The 23,110-nt window shown below is 37.3% G+C and overlaps 1 protein-coding gene across 5 annotated transcripts in view; it reads right to left on the bottom strand.

Moving 5' to 3' along the window:
- Positions 1–23,110, bottom strand: part of adcy8 (adenylate cyclase 8 (brain)) — a 76,721-nt gene that overhangs the window by 23,114 nt on the left and 30,497 nt on the right. For all 5 annotated transcript variants that reach the window (XM_089131112.1, XM_089131114.1, XM_089131111.1 and 2 more), the window contains 6 exons: positions 21,571–21,720; positions 19,403–19,533; positions 18,598–18,709; positions 13,693–13,820; positions 11,108–11,266; positions 10,379–10,649 (listed from right to left, as the gene is read on the bottom strand). In XM_089131112.1, coding sequence (XP_088987238.1) covers positions 10,379–10,649; positions 11,108–11,266; positions 13,693–13,820; positions 18,598–18,709; positions 19,403–19,533; positions 21,571–21,720 — 951 coding nt within the window. The remainder of the gene's footprint in view (positions 1–10,378; positions 10,650–11,107; positions 11,267–13,692; positions 13,821–18,597; positions 18,710–19,402; positions 19,534–21,570; positions 21,721–23,110) is intronic.

Raw genomic sequence — 23,110 nt, 5'->3', positions numbered from 1 at the left:
AAGCAGATTGGATCACGATCCTGGCTTATGATCCGGACACGGTGCGTTTACAACTGTCAAGTGGCTTCTGTATCTGGATAACAGATCGGATCTCGCATTCCCGCGAAGAAAAACAAAAAGGATGGCTCCGGTGCAAAGTCGACCTGAAGAAGTGGTGGGTTTTCTTTTAAAAACAGTTTTCAGGCAGGGTACGTTGAAGAGGCTGCAATTATGTGGATAGATTCCGTAATGTAAATGGTACAGAGAAACGTATCCGAGAACGTTGCCAGCTGTGGTGGGAAAAATGCGCGTTCTTTACAGAAAATGAATGGTTCTGCAACTTTAGGGTAGCCTGGTTCAACCAGACTCTAGTTCATTTCATTTCCACATAGAGTCTGGAACCGCTCCATTGAGAAACGTTTCTTTCCTTGTAGGCGGGTTCACTATTAAAGTTCAAATCTATTGGATCTGCCCAAAGTCACTCACGATCTGCCATAGCCAATCGCTAACGGGGTGTCGTGAGTGACGTATGTCACGCGCCGAAATGGCTGGAAACAACAAGTCCGAATGATCAGAGGATTATGTTTACAATAGGATTTCAGTCAACGAGCGCCGCAGGTTTTGTTAATCTAGGAACAATTATTAATTCGAAATGTATATTTGACACGAAGGACAGTGATATATTCATTCAACGGTGGAAGCGGTGTCTAATCATTACAAATACGCCGCTGTTTTCTGATCTGCCGCAAATGCTGTAGCAGCTACAGTGAATAATCAGTCTTGTCTCTATCGGCAGATGTGTAATAAACAACAATTTTTCATATTACGTCTTATTGTTTCTTAATTACCTTAATTATGGTCTTCAAAGTATGTGTTTGTACATTTTTATGTGGCATTTAGTTTTTTTTTTAGTAAAACAAATCAACCATTGCCATCTAAAACTGAAAATCAAATATCTTCAAAGTATGGTTTTTCACATTTTTATTTATGACAATTATTTTTAAAAACTGTAAAACTGACACACCAACCTCCTGCACGAGTGCACAAAGGGGCTCAAAATGTTCTATTCATCACAAGATTCAGTAAATATACAGTTGGGAATATGAGCGACTGACATGAGTCCTGAGCGGATCTTCAACAATAGTTTAGCAGCCAGGACTCGGGGCTTCCGAACACCGCAAACACCAGGCTAAACCGTCCGTCCAAAATGTCACGGTCATCGTGCACGAGCTGCCCAGCACAAACTTTCTGCCTCCTTCACTTGGTCCTCAGTTGTGCAAAAAGAGGTGAGACGATAACATTCCGGCTTTAAATTCTGTATATTCGGCAGTTTCTTTTCCAACAACGGACCGAATAGCTTTTCTCACGTCTTTCTCCGCTGCCATTACTGAACTCAAACTGACGCACTTACATCAACGTCATCGTTCTCAGCCACTCCCTCTATTCGCGGATTGGTCCTACAAAAAATTGATTTCTGGAAACCTAAGGATATGGAGCGATCCCAGACGTAGTTACTGAAGTAAAATGAAATTGAGCGGAAGTGCGTAGGAGGGCGCAGCCAGGCTAACTTTAGGGTGCGAAAGCAAACATACATACATTTAAGTACATTTGCGATGTACTTCGCACTCGACTGTATCGCAAAACCCCACAGCGCTCAGTTCCGGTGAGAGGAGGGGGAATAATAACAGTGGGCGGGGTTTTGTGTGACGCCCACCTGTGAGTGGGCGGGGTTTTGTGTGACGCCCACCTGTGAATTTACATTACACTGAGATCCGTCATCGACTACCTCCGAACCTGAACATGCTGATCGGATGACATTCCGATCAGAAGCACGTTTACATTTGTCTTTTCAATGTCTGTGTGGAACATCCAGATACAGGTCATATGTTAATGCCAAGTATTAACGCAGCCAGAGCTGCTTCGACTGTAGACAGCTGGATTGACTTGGTTAAAGGGTCACTCCACCACCTCTGGAAAGATGAATGTGTATTTAAAATGGGTCATTTATGTAGAAGAAATGTGAAATTATTTTATAATTTGGAGCTTTCTAGACTGAGAAAAACCAGAAAATGTTTATTTGGCTTATGTGGATGAAAGACAGCAACTCCCAGAATGCACTTGCTTTGGTGCCATAGGAGGCCACGCCTACCGGTAACAGCGTAGTAGGTAAACAACAAGTCTAGGCTACTAGTGAGTCTCCATGATGAGTCTGCCCAAAAAATGTGTTTCGAGATCGCCCAAAATTTACGGGATTCGGCTTTTTCATCATGTTTACTGTGGCGAGCAGGACGAGTGAGGGCCGTGTGGAGATCGACGCGAGGCCGGTGGCGTGATTAACTTACCGATGAGCGACATCTGTGAGACGTAAGTTACTGGTCTCGTATTTCTCACTGAGGAGTGGGAAAAACGTACATCAACCGATCACTCTTTTAGCGTTCATGTAAACACTACATTCAGATTCACCAATCAGAATAAATTCAGTTAGATTGAAACAAAAGCTGTACATTTAAACAATGAATGGCGACTGCAGAAAGCAAAAGATGAATCCCGGACATCGACGGCCGGACATGTCCGGGAAAAATAGGACGGTAACCCATAAAGTCACTACTCGGCTTTCTCCACAGAACAAGAGCCTGCTAGCTTAGCTTCCAAAAAAGATGGCTGACACTATGTGCAATCCCAATCCTCCATAATGCATCCGTCTGCGTGTTCAGTACCTTCGTCCATATTTTCAAAAAGTTTCTGGTGAAATCAAATGCACTGGCACTGATCTGGGATTGGTCTGTTAGCGCATTAGGTCCAACCCCCTATGGGTGGGTTTGAAAGGGTGGGATCTAGTGCTTGTAATCTTTACAGAAATCTCCCCCTCTTATACTTCCTCCTACAATGTCGTAAAATGACAGTTTTTGCGTCATTGTAGGAGGAAGTGAAAAAGGTAAATAGCAGATTTCTCTCTCGTCTCAGGGGAAAATGAGAGAGTGTTGCACGACCATTCAATAGTATAACTGGGTTTCTAACAATGGAAAGCGTAATGCAAATGGGTGGAGTGTCCCTTTAAGGTGCCTTTACATTTTTACTGCATTAAAATGTAACAAAAATTACTATATGATGATATAAACTTTCTAATACCATGATTTTGGTCATACAGCCCACACATTAAAAGTATAATACAGACTGACACAAGATTTCAACAACAAATACCTGAGGTTCATATGAGGAAAGGGGTTAAACAAAGATATCACTAGCATTAAACACACCATAAAAACAGCATGAAATAAATGAAACATGGCATGAAGGGGACCTGGCTAAGTTCAGGCCATTCAACTAAACCTGATGACTATACAAGAAAAGGGAGGCAACCTTAAAGACTTGCAAAATGTTACCTCTGGCTGGCAACTCCGTGGATCTCTTCAAAACCCTACATTGCAAAAGAAATATTTTCTTATTCAGTATTTTTGTCTTATTTTCCAGTACAAATCTCTAAACATTATTAAATTAAGTTACATTTACTTAATATGCAAAATGACCTAAGATATTAAGTCTTCTTTTACCAAAAAATTATAACAAATAAAGTGGGTTTTTGCTGAAAACAAGAATGAATTTATTTTCTCTTTGAATTATTTGTAACGCTTTTTTTTTCTTGTTTTAAGCGTAACCTTTTCAGAAAACAAGACTTAATATATTTAGTATTTTGCTTCTCATGTATTTTTATTGGAAAACAAGACTGCAGGGTTGCAACAATACCAAATAAGAAAATATTTCTTGGCAGTGTAGTGATTTTTACTGTTTACATGAGTCAACTTAAGTGGCTGGGAATGCTCTAAATAGGCAGCAAGGCCCATACAAACAAACTCACAGCCATACAAACAGAGCTCAACACGAAAAGCAAGACTTGACTAAAGCAAGTGTCTAACTAGCCAATTCAGCCGATTAGTCTGTTACCTTTGTGTGAATGTGACAGACTTCTAAACAGAAGAGGGCAAAATGTTAGAAAAACAGAGTAAACTATTAGCATGTGGCTAAGCTAATGACTCAATAAGCACACAAAAAAACACAGCCCATGCAAATATTGTGAAATTATATATATATTTTTACTGTAGAACAAAATAAAATGTGTATTTTTATTATCTACATGTCTCTTGGATGGTGGCTCTTGCTAATTCAGAAGACCCAAATAAAAAAGATGCTCAAACCAAACTGTCAAGACGGCTGTTCAGAAGGATCATGCTGTCAAAGACGATTACATGGAAGAGTGAGAGAAGCCCTCCATGTGTGTGGGTCACTAAACATTTCTTTGCAGCAAACCAAGTAACTGCCATATATATATATATATGTATATCACAGATATGTGAGCTGAAAGAAAAATGAAAAATGAAATGAAAGCTTTTTTCCTTCCATCATGGTGCAGGCATGTGTTTTATTATATTAGAGCGTATTTATCAGCGGAAATGTCAGCACAGGGGTGGAGGTCAAATGGAAGGCTGACTAGCAGAGGATTCTGCATAAACAGGATCTGACACAGACATTTGATTTTGTTTTGACCGTTGAAAGTTTCTTTAAAGAGGGCTATCATCTGTGCCGTGAGCTGGAGCTGTAGTCACTGTGAGCGTGAGTCATCTAGAGATACTCTAGAATTACAAAACTCACTCTGCATACACAGGAATATTCGCAATTCTCATTTTGTGGTCAAGAAGAAAGTCAGTCATGGGTTGTGAATGGCACATGGGGTGAGTAACTGATGACAGACTTTTTAGGTGAATCAAATGACAAAAATTTAAAATCGAAAGTTAATAGGATTTGTTTTTAAGCAAGATAGCATGATAAAACATCTTTTTCAAGCAAAACATTTCACAAAAATATGCTTGTATGGTTTCAAATCATAAAACTATAGATATAATAAAAATCAAAACATTCTGTCTCTAACAACCAGAAAGTGTTCAAATATAGTTTGTTCACAGTTTTTTTACAATCACTTTGCTACTATTTTCAGAATTTGATATCATTTTTCACAACTCTAGACAACTCAAAACGGTTACCACTTGTAACACAGGCTGTCTTATGTTCAAAACATTGCATTGTGCATTCACATATTTACGTAAGTAAATCTTGCACTTGCACAACAAATTTACTGTGAAATACCATTGAAACATAACTATAGATCACCCACACACAAGCAACTGATAGTTTCACTGTCATTGTTCATACAATCATTAAATATTGTAGAACACAATAGGTGATACAGGTTTCATTATGGCACTATGTACAGTAAATATACAAGTACTGCAGTAGCAGAGAGAATACAGATATAGTGGAATCATTGAACAAAGTGTGTGATATATTGATGCAAAACACTAGAGTACAATCAAAACATTGGTTTATTGGAATCAAAGCATATAATTTTATGCTATCCATGGATATTATAGTCTAATTGGTTCATGCTTCACGCTAATTGGTGACAATGAATCTCTTATCTTGAAACTTTCATGATTTACTGTAAACATGGAAGATTGTGTGTCTGTTTCCATACAACTATGCAGTTACTTATCATTTTGAGCAGTTGTATCAATTGATAGTTAGATCATTGTAAGGAAATGAATAGACACTCATTTGAAATGTAATGTGTGTATTGCCTTTTGAAATAGTAGTACTTTGATGTTAAGATGTGTCATATTGAACAGGTGATTTATATTGAATGAACAAATGATCTAAGTTGTATGTGTATTGTATCTAGGCAGGGTTTTACTCTAGCGCTCCTCCTCTCATCTCTCGCTCATAGCAGACTAATGGTTTGAGAGGAGTGGTTAATCGTTTCCCAACCCAAGCCGTCAAACCTACGTCATCAGAAAAAGACACCATTCCAGACCGGAAGTAACTTTTGATTCAGATTTTGATTAAAGATTACCATGGTAAAATATATATATATATATATATATATATATATATATATATATATATATATTTATATATTTACTTGCACGGATTAATTGTTCACAACAAGACTAGTAATATGCACTAACAAAGTAAATAGGTTCAATTTTAATTTCACGGGGACTTTAAAGTTTTGAGAAATTTGCATTTTGATCATTGGTTGTGAGTTTTGTGTCTAGAGTTGTGAAAAATGACATCATGGTTCTGAAAATAGTAACAAAGTGATTGTAAAAAAAAAAAAACAGTAATAAGCTAAACCACACATGTGGTTGATCTGCAACAACATAATTTACAACCAGTAAAAACAATAATAATAAAAATGTAAATATTGTAAAGGTTCATACATTTTTGAGTCTGCCTTAAGTGCCCAAATATCTATTGGGGCACTGTATGGACTTCTCATTCATCAGATGTTAGTTCTGTTAGAACTGTGTGTAATGTTTGCTGTGTAATCCAACTTTTATTAAATCTGTTAATACTGTTAGCACTGGGATTTTCATAGATTAAAAGGAGTTTTTAAAAGCAGACTGTGTGTGTGTGTGTGTGTGTGTGTGTGTGTGTGTGTGTGTGTGTGTGTGTGTGTGTGTGTGTGTGCACACGCGTGTGTGAGTTATGTCTAAAACAATATTTTATGGCCTTGAAAACCCTGAAGGGACTTTTGACTATTCTCTACTCTATTCTATACTCTATTGAGTTATTCTATACTCAATAAAAGTTATTCTCTCTAGCAGTTATAGAGAAGAGTTATAGAGTTTTGCTTCGGACATAATTGACACTCAACATGACCTTCACAGTGTTGTACAGCGATAGCAAAACACCAATATACAAATAAAAGCAATATAAATGACCTTTCAAAAGTTTGGGATCAGTAATTTTGGTAATACTTTACAATAAGGTTTATTAGCTAACTACATTATGTAACATTACGAATGAACAATATTTCTTCAACATTTGTTAATCTTTGTTAATATTAATTTCAACATTTACTAATACTTTATTAAAATCTTGTTAACATTAGTTAATGCACTGTGAACTAACATTAACAAACAATGAACAGCTGGATTTATATTAACTAACGTTAACAAAGATTAACAAACACAGTCACAAATGTATTGCTCATGGTCAGTTCATGTTAGTTGATATGTTAACTAATGTTTAATAAATGAACCATATATTGTGAAGTGTTACCCTAAAGTTATTACTTCTATTTCAAATAAAAGTTGTTCTTTTGATCTGTCTTGAGCACCAAATCAGCATATTAGAATTATTTCTAATTTCTATAAGGACCATGTGACACTAATGATGCAGAAAATTTAGCTTTGCCATCAATCTACATTTAAAATGACATAAAACATAAAAGAATACAATTATGACCACCAATCATACTTCCTGACGCATCGAACCGTAACCATCCAGTGACTAAAGGGCGATTCATATTAATCAGCCTGATGCTCATTCATTCTCCAATAACTACCTAAAATTGCTCCTGCACTACACTACTGTGAACAGATTATATGATCTCAACACCTCTTTCTTTTGAATCAATACGTTTTTTTTTCTGACTGAGGTGTTTACATCAAGGTTTTCATTCTGGTTGAGCTGCTGTATTAATAAGATTTTGAACTGAATAAAATTGACAAAATCTGGATGCAGTAGAAGAGAAAAAAGAACTTCTGGGTGGAGATATCAGAGAAACAATTTGAGATGATCTCTATAATCCCTATAAAAGGTGGAGAAATAAAGCTTTTGAGAGCTCTGAAGCTTTCATATCTAGTCAATCCTTATGGGGTGGAGCTTACATTTTTTTAAGTGTAGTCAGATGGGATGAAGTCATGGGTCAAGAATACTAAAAGAGGTGCATTTCCTTTCTTCCTTTCTTCGAGTTTGGCTCATAAACAAAGGGCTGGTTTGACCTCCAGTCACATTTTGGAACACAGACATTGCAGAGTTTTTTTTCTTTTTTGGCTAATCAATAGTCAACGGTTTCTCTAAGACAAGTTCCCCGTTAAACTCTAGAAGAAATACTCTCAGTTTGCAGTGTTTATTTGTGTCTGTGTATGTTTTTGATTCTCAATATAGTTTTGGATTTCATATAAAAAACACAAGGAGTGAGACACTAAATCCATTAACAGAACCACCCTTCGGCAGTACACACACACCCAAACAGCCACTAAAACACACTTTCACTCACTCACATACACACTGTGGCTGCAATGCGTCACTGAGGACAAAGCCTAAACAGAGAGACATAGAAGAGAGAGGGAGAGGATGTGAGATAAAGGAGAAGAAAAGAACAGCAGATGAAAGAGACGAGGGAAGGATAAACGGAGCGTGAAGGAGAAAAGGAATCCTGCTACTGCCTTACAGACATTCCTGTTGTCATGGATACCAGCCCTAAAATCTTACATATACACATGAACATGTCAGCATACTTCTGTTTGAACAGATCTTGAATAGCTCAGACACACACACACACACACACTTACACTCGTCTAATCAACGTGAAAGCTTGTGCTCTCAGCTGATGTGTAATTGGCTGGTCGCCCCGCCAGTCATACAGTGAGAGCTCTTTGATGTGTTAAGATGACTGCATGACAAAGGCAACAAAAGCACCGCATTAATCAAAGACAACATTCCCTTATGTTAACCATGTCACCATAGCAACAGCCTGGCAACTCGGCCCACACCAAGAGAGAGTTCTGCATCATAATCAGCTGCACATGCCACAAAAACCTTCTAGAACATTGTTATGAGCCATTAAGCACTGAGAACCCTTCAGAACACACTGAGCCCGCCTTACAGCCTAGAAAGCTCACTAGAACACTATTCCCGACCTACAGTCTTGAGAACTCATTGGAACACTGTTTCCACCTTGAGCCCTGAGAATCCACTAGAACACTGTCCCTTAACCGTAAGTACTTCAGAACACTGTCTCCAACTTTAGGACACTTTACCCATCTTACAACTTTGCGAACCCACTAGAACACTGTTCCAACCTTCAACTTTGAGAACCCTTCAGAACACTTTACCCACCTTAAGAAAAATGTCCCTGTTTTACAACCAGAAGAACCAACCAGAACACTGTTCCCAATTTCAAAACACTTTCCCCATCATTTCAACCTTGAGAACCCAGTAGAACACTGTCCCTTAACTGTATAAGTACTTCAGAACACTGTCTCCAACTTTAGAACACTTTACCTATCTTACAACATTGCGAACCCACTAGAACACTGTTCCAACCTTCAACCTTGAGAACCCTTCAGAACACTTTACCCACCTTAAGAACAATGTCCCTGACTTACAACCAGAAGAACCAACCAGAACACTGTTCCCAATTTCAAAACACTTTCCCCATCTTACAACCTTGAGAACCCCCTAGAACACGGTTTCAACTTTCAAAATTGGGAACCCTTCAGAACACTGTCCCCATTTTACAACCCTGAGAACCAACTACAACACTGATCCAAACTTCAAAACACGGTCCCCATCTTAGAACCCTGAGAACCTACTAGAACACCCAATTTTAAAACACTTTCCCCATCTTACAACCTTGAGAACCCACTAGAACACGGTTTCAACTTTCAAAATTGGGAACCCTTCAGAACACTGTCCCCATTTTACAACCCTGAGAACCAACTACAACACTGATCCAAACTTCAAAACACGGTCCCCATCTTAGAACCCTGAGAACCTACTAAACACCCAATTTCAAAACATTTTCCCCATCTTACAACCTTGAGAACCCACTAGAACACGGTTTCAACCTTCAAAATTGGGCACCCTTCTGAACACAGTCCCCGCCTTTAGAAAACGCTCCCTGTCTTACAACCTTGAGAACCTACTAGAACTGTTTCAATCTTCAACCTTGCGAACCCTTTAGAACACTGTCCCTGTCTTAAAACCTTTAGAACCTAGAACACTGTTTTCACCTTCAAAACAATTTCCCCATCTTATAACCATAAGAACCCACTAGAACACTGTTTCAACCTTCAACCTTGATAACTTCTTTCCCAGAATCTTTAAGTAAAGAACCGTTAGGGGCTGTTCACACAGAACATTTTTGCAGGGACACAAGACATGTTTTTTTAAAACTTCTTTTAACTTAAGTGCAGCATTTTTAGAATGCTGTTCCAAAACTATGTAAAATGGAATGCAAAAACACATTCTTTGCGTATTGCCCCTCACAGATCAGATCACTATATAAACTACAAAGTATCTACACACAACCATCCAAAACAAACCAAAAAAATATAGAGATATACATGCAAGAGGAACAAGAAAGAAAAAGGAGAGATGTGGAAATAAATCAGGAACTGACGCTGAACTCAAAGACAGGTGCAGTGAACAGATACAGAGCCTATATTTAAGCACCATTTACCAGCTGCGTTTGAGGTTCAGAATCGCATAAGCTTTTTCTAAACTATGCCAGTTAATGTGTGATTGCTTGCTTGTGTGTGTGAATTGCACTCACGTTCTGTTTGCCCACTATGTTATGGAAGGGAAGTTCAGGGCTCCATGTTCCCTCCGTGAAGGAAGTGTTGGAGGTTCTGTGCTCTGATTGGTTGGTGGAATCTCTCATGATGTCCTCTGGCAGTGTGAGCAAGCTCTCCTCTGGCTGCTTGATCAGGAATGTCTCGATGTTATGCCTGCGCAGGAAGTCATTACGGTCCTTACCGTGACCCTCCTCCACCTCGTAATCACCGTTCAGGCAGTCTAGAGCCGCTTTAGAGATATGGATCCTCCTGAAGGGGTCGAAATTAACTACAGATTCATCTCACACATCCAAAGCACGACGCCTTTTTCAAAATGAGAATAAACAGAAACCCAATTAATTTCCTCCCACACCATTACACAAGAGGTGGAGGTGTACATAAAATCTCCCTATTCCATCTTGGTCGAACATGTTTGAGGGCAAATTGATAATCCTACTGTACTTCCCTTTTATTTAATCACCAAAGAGAAGTTGGTAACACTTCCTTTTACAGTACAGTACTTAAAGTATACTTACAGTGTACTTACCTAGAAAGTACTGGCTAATATAAGGTAAGCACATGGAACAGGGGTAGGTTTAGGGTTAGTACTAGTTATTACCCAGTAATTGTAGTTACTAAAATAAATACATGGGTATTTACATGGGTAACTGGACTGTAAAAGGAAGCGTTATCGAGAAGTTTTGTGTGCACATGTGTGTGTATCTTACCCAGGTATTCCCCCTGACTCCAGTTTGTTGGCTATGTCGACATCCCAAGACCAGACGTCAAACTGCCATTTCCGCAAACCGAGAACTCCACACAAAACTGAGCCAGAGTGGATGCCAATGCGCATGTCTATGTCATGCTTCGTACGTGAGCGCACATACCTAAATATCCAAACAGAAAAGGTTAGGATGGATAGGTTCTGTTATAGGCAATTCTGTAATGGTGACAATAAACAACTGTTGAGCACAAGAACACTGGGTTTAGGCCATTGAAAATACACATCATATACTATTACTCCTTATAACGGGGTAACGGGCAGAAAAGTAAGTGGCTGTTTATAAAACGCGGAATTGAGGTCATACTGTCACTGCCGTGTGTGTGTTGAGAGGTAGTGTGAGTGCTGTGATATCTGACTGTTATTGCAGCACACAAATACACACCTGCTGAACAAGGGCCTCTCATGTGCTATCTAGCCTCTATTAAGGGTCAACAGAACTGGTCTAGTGGCCTCTTTCACTCTGTCATTCACTCACTCACTTTTCCTTGCTACGGGCATACCATAGACTAGCCCGCTAGAACTCTGCTACTTCGCTTTGATTCGTAGACAGAGTCTGGAATGGCATAATTGAAAAGTTTTTTTTATTTCTCGCGGATGGGACGGTTGGGGGGCTTGTCTGAAGTATAAAATCATTGGCGAATAACCTAACGCAATTTGTTTAACAAACAAACACTCTTCTTGTTCGGACTTCAGTTTGCAAATGCCGGAAATATTCTCCACAACAGAGCCGTATCTCCATATCCACGGCCGTTTTCGATTTCCCTAACCTAAAATACGGCGCTTAGTTGACTGGAGTTGTCAAGCTTCAAAAATTACAGATCCATAAACGTATCTTTAAAAAGTTAAACAATATAAAAGCTTTGTGAGTGACAAACAGACACAGAAGTTTAAGTCATTATTCACGGACAATCTTCTGCTCCAGTGGGCTGTTTACCACTGTGATTATACGGTCAATGACTGGACAAGCTTTGTGAACTGCGTCAATTGATTATTTGACAAGATCAGACTAAATAGAATGATTTATTTACGAAGTGGGCATCATTACTTTTCTTGTTAGCTACAATATTGTGGATGTCAAGTTGGATGAAAATCAGTGAATATTGACTTGAATTTCTATAATTTCACCATAAAAAAGTTGTCTGTGTGAAATATACTGTAATTATGGGAAATATAGTGCATGAGTCGTATGAATCACTTTTAGAATGTGTGTGTGTGAGTGTGTCAGATGAATGAAAAAGCTCTTCCTCTCTCTGTGTGTGTGTGTGTGTGTGTGTGTGTGTGTGTGTGTGTGTCATTTTCGAGTAGAGGGCTGCATTGGGATTGAGTCCCGCCAAAGTTCTCGCTCGCGGGAGCGGGCGAGAACTTTGCTGCGGGCGGGAATGGGCGGCTAAAAAAAAAACTGCGGGATTGGGAGGTAGCCTAGCGACATGATGGAGATGTCAATAAATAATGTGGAAAAGAACCTCAAACGAAGTATTTACAGCACAAAACCTAAGCAAGGCAAGTCTGACATTTATGTGTGTTTTGTCTTTCTGTATTCTCCGAGGCTAGCTGCTGTCAGACATGCTTTTCGCACATTTACTCCAGGACAAATAAAGCCTATGACGGAATACTTCAAGAGCTAAAATCAAAGTACTTGAACTCTAAAGAAACTCGCGGTAGCCTAAGCGTTTTAGATGTTCCCGATAGCCTAGCCAGGCCACTATTCATCTTCCTTATCAGTGTGTCAGAATACATGCAGGCCAGGGAAACGAAACAAACAACCCCATGAATCTCTTGAATAATAGCAATACAAATACGTATGTGTTTTTTTTCCTGCGGGACGGGTGAACACACAAAATCAATGCATCTCTATTATTGTGCGGGATTAAATTGTCAAAATTTTGCGGGTGCTGGCGGGAGTGGACATACACTCTAAAAATGCTGGGTTGTTTTAAATCAACTGTGGGTCAAATATGGACAAACCCAAACTTTGGGTTAAAAATGTAATTCAAGAATTTAACCCAATGGCTGGGTTTGTCCATATTTGACCCAAAGTTGGGTTAAAACAACCCAGCAATTTTTATATTGCGGGAGCGGGCGGGAGTGTAACACATACGGTCGGTAATGGTCAGAAATTCGGCGGGCTCGGACGGGTGGGAGCAGGATGAAGAAAACGTCCAGCGCAGGGCTCTATTTTGGAGCTTGAATAACCCATTTCTTACTCATTATATTAAATTAAAAGAACGGTATGGAAATGTTTCAAAATGTTTTGTGTTCCATATAAAGAAAAAAAAGTACAGGTTTAGAACAACAAGATAGTAAGTAAATTTTGTCAAAATTTAGTTTTGTGTCTTCCTAGTACTTCCTAGCACTGGGCTATATACATTTTTGCCTATATTCTTCTTTTATGTCAACACTTGTCTCATTTGTGTACTCGGCAATGAAAATATCTGCAATAACCTGAGCAGTAAAACCTGCAATCCTGAAATGTTGAATCATAATTTTGTGTTGGCTGGCAGTTTAAAACATGAAATGTTTTACAGTTACCTGATGGTTTTGATCATGCTGAGGCCCATCTCAACACAGCAGTGGGCATGATCCGGTCGAGGCTCGGGAAGGCCAGAAACACAATAATAACAATCCCCCAGTATCTTGATCCTCAGACAATGATGCTCCTGAAGGGAAAAGAAAAAGACATTTTAACATTAAATGAAGTCAAACTGTTGACAGAGTTTTTGAATGTAATATGACTAAATCAATCAGACAACATTGGGTTATCCCAATAAAAGTTATTTTTAAGGGTCAGGTCAGGTACAAAATAGCTGCTTAAGGTAGCAATGCCACAGTTTCCCTTATATTCTGTGCATATGAGAGGGATTTATGAGGGTTCAAGCAATTATAACTGCAATGACTCTATCTCTATCTCTGTCTGTTTTAGTTATCTCTCACCCTACCAGGTTTTTGTGTAGAACTAAGAGAGGGTAGTAATTATAGAACAGCCACTCATTCATCTGAGATCCATTACTCATGTCTACTTCTGTATTAACATGGTTTCACAGCTCAGTAAATGGCTGTATGGAAACAAAGAGTTGTTACGCCCATAACCGTCATTTGTAAATCGCTAAAAACAACACCTACATCTTGATTATCTCTGGACTGACTCATGATAACAGGTTTGAAGCATTAGCGCTAATCTGCAGGCTAGGCGAATGCCTTTTACATAATCAATACCAAACTGGGCCAATTTAATGGATATTAACACAGAGACTAGCATAGTGTAACAACACACTCCATACTCTAAACATCAACATAACAGCATGATGCCAATAAAGAACCCATTAAATTAAACTTTCTGCAGAGTTAGAGTAAAAACTTGCTCTTAGTTGCATTGAGCCATTCGAAAAACGTTGCGTTACAGTAAATGTGTACAATAAGATGGTAATACCATGGTATTTTTATATATAATGTAAACAACTGTTACAATTTTTAGGGTCAGTAGCCAAAGATTTTCTTATGTTTTTAAAAGAAGTCTCTTATATTCACCAAGGTTGAATTTATTTGATAAATAAATACAGTAAAAACAGTATTGTGAAATATTACAATTGAAAATAATTTTTCTATTTGCTCAAGAAGCATTTCTTATTATTAATGTTAAAACAGTTTATACTTATAAATAATAGATAAATATTTGTGTGGATACCATGATAATTTTTTTTAGGATCAAAAGAACAGCATTTATTTGAAATAAAAAGATTTAAAACTTTAAAAATGCCTTTATTGTCACTTTTGACCAATTTAATGCATCCTTCTTCCTAAATGATTTTATTAATTTCTGTAAAAAATCTCACTGACCCCAATCTTTTGAACAATGGTGTACCATAGTAGTCAATGATTTCCGTATTTCCGTCATTTTAATACGTTCCTGTGCAAGCAACGTCAAGTCATGGATTTGGAATACTGATAACATGATCTGGTACTCCAATGTACTTCCATGAATATCATGGTATTACCAGGGTATATATCCACAAAAACAATATATTTAAATTGTAAGTCTAAAAAAAAAAATATATATATATATATATATATATGCCACCTTTTGTTAAGGGATTTCCAAGAAATTTCATGTTTCTGCATATATTACATGCTTAGATAATACTGTACTTCAAATAATGAGAGAGTTAATGCACATTTCCCATCAGGCAGCGTGAGGGCGTAGGAGAAAGAGAGAGCCACGGAGAGACAGACAGAAAGACAGATAAAGCAACAGTAAGACGCAAGCAATTAAAAACATTATGTCTGAAAATGTTGAATGTGACATACAGCACAACGGCCTATAGTTAACCAGTACAGCACTAACCACGCACATGTGACATTTCTGAGTAAACATTGCCATCAGCAGAGAAAATGAACACTGCTCATCAAAATAAACACTGCTGCAGAATTTAATACAACACCAGGCCTGCTCGCATGAGTATGCCGGGAAATTCACACAAACGCACAAGGACACAAGGATATTTAAATATGACATACTGATACAACCATCTGCAAGCACACATATGCCACATTTGAATATCTGCATTATGCATCAGCAAGCCGCTTTATGGTTGGTTGATCTTCAATGATTATTGTACTGACTCATGAATAAGATTATTGGAGAGTTGCAGCATGAGGATGGAGTTTAATAGTCTTCATAATGCACTTATTACCTCCCTCTTAACAACAGAACAAAAACACATTTGTTAGAAGTACAAAATCAGTCTGTACAAGTACACGTCTGGAATGTTGTTCTTTCTTCCACGGGCAGCTATCAAGCTTTGCACTTGCCGTCAACAGTTGTACCCTTGTGCAAATACGCGCGCGCACACTCACTATCATATATCAGTGTTATTAATGCCGGGGACAGGGACACAATGTTTTTATTTATGTGACTTTAGCTATTTAGCACATCAGTGCACTGCAGGACATGAAGGAGAGTGAGTCGTCACACATTTCAGCCTCCTCTTAACTCTAGCTGAACTCAGCTTATCTGGTGCCACTTTAAACGCCAAGCCAAGATACTCTGCCATTGCCCTTGGCACACAACATAACACTCTCTTAGTTTCACATATATTCTACATCAGATATGTTCAAGCAAAGCAACATACTCTAACTGCAATTTTCGAGGTAAACAGCGCTGATTTATGCAAATAAAGCACTAAAATAATCATAATTTACAAAGAAAGTAGTGTGTTGAATGACAATGACTTAAAGGAGTAGTTCACTTAAAAAAAAAAAAAAAACGTTTGCTGATAATTTACTCACCCCCATGTCATCCAAGATGTCTTTCTTTCTTCAGTCGAAAAGAAATTAAGGTTTTTGATGAAAACATTCCAGCATTTTTCTCCATATAATGGACTTCAATGGGAACCAAACGGTTCAACGTCCAAAAGACAGTTTCAGTGCAAAATGCAAACTGTTCAAAGGGCTTTAAACGACACCAGACGATGAATTAGAGTCTTATCAAGTTAAACGATTGGTCATTAAAAAAAAAAAAAAATAACAAATGGTCGCCTTGCTCTGTTTTGTGATGTGCGTTTGTGACTCTCCTGTTCAAACTCGTTTATCAAAATGAACAAATCTTTTTTCGAGTCATTTGGTCCATTCAACGAACGAAATGAACGAACTGACTCGGAAAAAGATTTGTTTCAGAATCATTTCTGAAAAGAATCATTTCGCTTCATTATAAGAGCCTTATTCATCGTCTAGAATCGTTTAAAGCCCTTTGAACAGTTTGCACTGAAACTGTCTTTTGGACCTTCAACCGTTTGGTTACCAGTAAAGTGCATTATATGGAGAAAAATCCTGGAATGGTATGTTTTCATCAAAAACCTTGATTTCTTTTCGACTGAAGAAAGAAAGACATGGACATCTTGGATTAAATTAGTAAATTATCAGCAAAAGTTTTTTTTTTTAAAGTGAACTACTCCTTTAAAAGGATAACAATCCATTACTCACCCTCATGTTGTTCTAAACTGGTATTCATTTTTTTTCTTCTGTGGAACACAAGAAGACTTTTTTTCCCCATACAATACAATTGGGGTTCAGTGTTGTTTCGAACCTCCACTGACACTAATTGTATGGACAAAAACAGATCTTGTGTGTCCCACAGAACATCATAAAATATGGTGCTGTTCTAAACCAGTGTGGAAAATACCTGATTAAGCTGGATTAAGGGAGGATAAGATCTGAACTGCAAGTTTCTGAACAAGTTTTTGGAAAAGTTGATCAACCAGTGAATTTGTCTTTGAGTATTTAATTCAACAATGCCAATTAAAATGGCTTTCAGTAGAGGGTCATTGATAATTATTACAATCTTGATTGTCATAAAATCTAATCAACAGAAGAAGACACATTTACATCCACATTTACATCCAAATCATAATTATTTAGTACCCAAACCTCAAGGAATAGCTATTAAATATTCAAATCATCTGAATTTAGTTAACAGAACAGAACAGAAAATGCTGTTTGACTTCCATTAAGTCTGACAAACATCTATTTCAAACAGTGTTGAGTATTTCACTCCATTTCTATGCTTTAAATAATTATTTATTACAAAAGACTGTGTTGATTAAACTGCCCCTATTGTGCTTTTATAGGTTCCTCATTTTGTTTTGGAGATTTCATCGTGGGAAAACATAACAATTTTATGAGGTGGCGATATTGTGATGAATTAGTACGATATGAATTTATACAAAAACGAGTTTTAAGAGTTTTAAAGAAAAGTCATTATGAAGGACCAGCCATAATCCACTCCTAAACTTATCCGTCACTGGGCTTTAAACAGACGTTAGATCGTACAGATCATACAGATTTGTACGAATTAGCCACCAATTAAGCATAATGTAAAATAGTTACAAATTGCTATGAGATTGTGTTGGGTTTACATGCACCCAAGGTCAAAAAAACAGTTTAATTTTCTCATAATATTCATTGCACATCACCTCTTTTCTCACAGTTTCTGAAATGGCTCGATAAAGGATTAGGTCTCTAACCTTTTGGTCTTTTCGGGTTACAATACCTTTTCACTATATTTACCATTCAAATCATGATGCACAAAACATGCACAGCATCTGTTAATATGAGCTCTGAAATGAATGCACTGCAAACATGAGAAACGTGTAACAAACTTAAAACAGAATACCTCCTGAACCTAAATGTACTAATTTACTTCAATGTTAAGGTCACTTGCTTCCAGAACCACTGGTGCCAACACTTGGATATCAAACAAACAATATCACATATGCCAGAATTGTGATATTGGGAGATATAAGGCAAACAACATGCCTAAATTCATTGCCAACTGCTATTTCAAGGACTATTACATGTTGCTATATCCCCTGAATGGTGCTGTGATATGGCTTACATCTGTGTGTATTGTAATTTGTCGTGTAAGTGTGTTAGGTCACTCACGTGTGCCAGTCGGTCAAAGCGTGCGAAGAGTTCGTTGAGCATCCGAACAAGTTCCTGAGCGGAGAGTGTGGTGGAAAGATTGGTGAAGCCCTTCACATCAGCAAAGAGAATACTGCATAAAACACACATGCAAACAGATCAGCTGAAAAATCACAAAATCTTTCCCAGAGTGAAATACTACAATCAGTCAGTAAACAGGCTGATTGCAATATTGTAATGTGAGAAAACAGGCCAAACTTCATAAATATACAAGAGAATTGTACTAATAAGTTTTAAAATACTAGCTATACAAGCAACACTGCCATTAAAAAGTTTGGGGTCAAAAGTGAAATTTGATCAAAATTGATCAAATTGATCAAAAGTGACAGTAGACATGGTGATCAACTTTGATAAAAATAAAAAAAGGGTTCTTGAGCACCATATCAAATCAAAATGTGACATTGAAGACAGAAGTAACAGCTGTTAAAAATACAGCTTTTTTATTAAGGGAATATTTAACATTTAAACCTGATTTAAGCCAGTGAAAATGGTCAAATGGCTTTAGTTTGGCTTGATTTGGCCATTTTTTGGGACCAGTCAGAGCCAGTTTGGTGCTCATACTGCGACCGACTGTGCTGCAACGGGCTACTTGTTTGGGTTATAAAAGAGAGTGACTCAGCTATAATCAAGGATGACTGAGCCATAACGGTGGGTGACTGAGCCGTAATGGTGGGCGACTGAGCCCTAATGGCCGATGACTGATTCAATTCCATTTGATTCTCTTCTATTCTTTTCACAAAGACTGCACCAAAATGGAAAAAATTACCTCACGTTCTCATAGCGGTGAATGTAGATACGGTGAAACTGGTGCTGTAGGTTCTCGTCCTCCACGTTGGTCATGTCGTTAATCATCTCCAGCACTACAAAGCGTGGCAGCACCGACAACACCAGGCGTTCCTAACAGGTGCAGTGTGGGTAAAGCACTTTATTAAACACAGACTTAAATTAATTAGCCACTGACTGCACACGTACACGTAAAAAGAGTTTCAATCAGTTTACCAATTTAACTAGCTCACAATTTAATACAATTTAACCCTGAGTATTATTATATTATACAGTTTCATTTTACTGCAATTAGAGCTTCAAGTAATTTTTAACCACTTCTAGTTTCCTTAATGGTTCACCAGTCAATCAAATATCCCCAAGCGTCCAGCTCAGGGCTAAATATAAATGCATAACGGTGTATTTTCTAACATAATTTCCCCCAAAAACAGAAATACATTTATTATTTAATACAATGTTTGTATAAAGAGTCTGAATGCTTTAGCGAAAAAAAAAAAACACTGAAAGGGACATATATCTGCCATATACAGTATATTAAAGCCATAGTGTGTAATTTCTGCATCACGAAATTGCGAAAATAATGTTTTTCCCAAACAGTTCCCAGGTCCCACCCTAAACCAATATTGCACAATATTGCATCGTGGGCTAGTCAGATGCTTAAACAAACAGAATCAGAGCGTTTACACTTTTCAGGAGAAATTTCACTTGCATCTGCCTTGCCTCAGCTGAGGTAGGAGAAAGTATTTTCAAATCGAAAAAAAAAATGACACCTCAGCTTTAATTGTCCTTTGTGTCGCTGCATGGATAAAGAGCTTGTACTGCAAATATGAATTAAACAGGCCAAAGGTTTGTGCTCACCACTGGCTGGGCTAAAAGCAGGGGAAATATGGATAGATGGACGTACAAATGAAGAGTAAGCACACACACACACACACACACACACACACACTAGTACCAGCATGGGCTCCACTTGACTGGCAAATAAAACCCACTTCAGCAAACAGCCGGAGAGCTCTCAGAGCAAGAGATGGGGGGAGGAGATGGAGTGAGATTCCCTAAGGAGTCTCAGAACCTTTCTACACTAGCTTTCTGTCCCCATGAGATGCTGTTCTCATCAAATCAATTACTCTCTCCCACTGGGGCACTTTGCTGGAAAAGTAGTGTGATATACAGTAGCAACAACATAACGTATGCACGTGAGTGTGTGTGTGCACTTGCAGGTACGCTTTTAAAAGTTTGAGGTCCGTTTTTTTTTTTAAAAAGAAAGAAATTCATTCAAGTATTCAGCAAGGAGATGTTAAATTGAGCAAAAGTGACAGTAAAAACATTTATAGTAAGTTCAAAAAATCCTGAAAAACATCATGATTTACACAAAAATATTACACAGTACAATAGTTTTTTTTTCAATAGTGAATAAAGGTTTCTTGAGCACCAAATCAGCATTTTCAAATGATTTCTGAAGGATCATGTGACACTGAAGACTGGAGTAATGCAAAAAATAAATAAATAAATTTTAGATAAAATTATTTATCTGTTTTTTTTTTAAGAATTAGAATAGTTATTTAATAATATTTCAATAATATTGATTAATAATATTTTTGATCAAATAAATGCAGCCTTTGTAAGTATACGAGACTTTTTTCAAAATCATTCAAAATAAATAAAAAATATATGTATTCATTGACAAACCTGTCAGTAGAATCTGGAGGTGCTGCGTGTATATACTGTATATATATAGTATATATATATATATGAAGAGTTCAGATGCAAAAGCCTCTAAATGCCATTTGAAATTTTCTTCTTTAATGATGATTTTTATCAAACTTGTATATTTAAGTTCAGTAATTTCACTTAAATAACAATAAATAGGTAATTATCATTGCCATTTAAGTGAAATTACTGAACTTAAATATACAAGCTTGATAAAAATTATCATTCTAGAAGAAAATTTCAAATGGCACTTAGAGGCTTTTGCATCTGAACTCTTCATATATATATATATATATATATATATATATATATATATAACTACATATTTTTTTTAGTGCACAAACACGTAGACTTCCTGGAAACTTCCTGAAACACTCTGGCCACAAACACATTTGCATGTGTCATGGTGTGTGAAGGAAACTGAAGTTTGCGAACACTAACCTGTCGCTGGTTCTCCGTCTCTAGGCGGAGACGTGCCTCGATGCACCTGCGTGTCTCCAGAAAGGCCTGTCGCTGGGCGCGGTCTGACAGGTAGCTGATAAACATCCCTGCAGTGTTTATGCATAAGAACAGCAGCACCTGAGCTAACAGCTGAAGAGAGAGAGAGAGAAAGAGAAGACAACAAAAGAGAATTTTACTGACCTTAAGAAATTAACTGCAGGTAAAAATACACATAGATACAAATTAACTACTGTACATCCATTCATCAGGTGCTGTATGACAGTATGTGGAATTTTACATCTGAAACTCAAACAAAAATACAGCATAAACAAGGTCCAAAATTAAGATTTTTGTATGTGCCAAATCTGCCAATGACGAATGAAATGCGACTATTTTCCAGCTATAAAAAGGAAACCATGAGACAATATTGTACTATGGCACAATATTGTCCATCCAAAGGGGAATGTACTAGGTAATTGTAGGTAGGCAGTTGTGTCACTCAGATTTAATATCACTAATGGTGGTTGAGGAGACTTTCTGATATGATTGTAAAGCGCTTGAGTGTATATGAAAGTGCTATATGAATGCCTCATTCATTCATTCATGCATGCATTCATTCATTCATATAGCTGGATTTCTCCATCCAGTCTGAAAAGTGTGCACACACACAACTTCAACAGAAGACTGTATTCTCATACTCTCGAAATGTTTCGACTTTAATCTCGAAATGCCACTTTAAAACCCAACAAGTTAAGCTAACTCATTTCATTTGAGGAAACCGATTACCTCAATTCATTTAAGTTTATAAAAAAAACAATAGTTATGAGTACTCTGAACTTATTTTATTCGAGTTCACTAGAACAATAATATTTCTTAAAACACAATTAAACTTTACACTGCATTTAATACTGTAGCTGAAACTTCACTTTATTGAGTAAAAACAGTGTAGATCTTTTTCTTTTCTTTTTTGCAGATTTTTTAATTTTTTTACATTGCGGTTCAGGGCTGTAAGATTCATTTCATTTAATGTGAAGAATATTTCCTCATTTAATAGATACCACCCACTGCCAAGTATTTTTTATTTATTTGGCAAAGCCATTTTTTCTTGCATTTGGCACTTGGCAAGTGAAAATTGTAGACCTCCTTGAGCATAAAAAAATCTTGCTTATTTTAATTTAAATGTAATCCGATTCTCTAGCTCGGAGACAGAAGCTAAATGCCATCTTTCTCTTTATTTCACACACACGGGCACATTATGTGTAATTAATGAATGTCAGTCATATACTGGAGGCACACTATTTTTCAGTTAATAAGCATGCTATTATTTCAAATATACTCATTTAAAAGCTAAAGCAAAGTGATTTTTAAACACCTTCCAGGTCCACTTATTTAATGACGATTGGTGATTTTATTTGGACAAATATGTCGAAACCATACAGATTTTCCATAGCTGATTTTTTGTCGTCTTTAAATATCTTATGCACATGTACATTAGAACAAACGGAAACACATTTACAAACATGTCACTTACTGCCAATGA

This window comes from Pimephales promelas, chromosome 5 (genome assembly GCF_988280905.1).
Source record: "Pimephales promelas chromosome 5, fPimPro1.hap1.1, whole genome shotgun sequence".
Classification (NCBI taxonomy): Eukaryota; Metazoa; Chordata; class Actinopteri; order Cypriniformes; family Leuciscidae; genus Pimephales; species Pimephales promelas.
The sequence above is the reverse complement of the archived record's forward strand: the minus strand, read 5'-3'. Positions and strand labels throughout refer to the sequence as shown.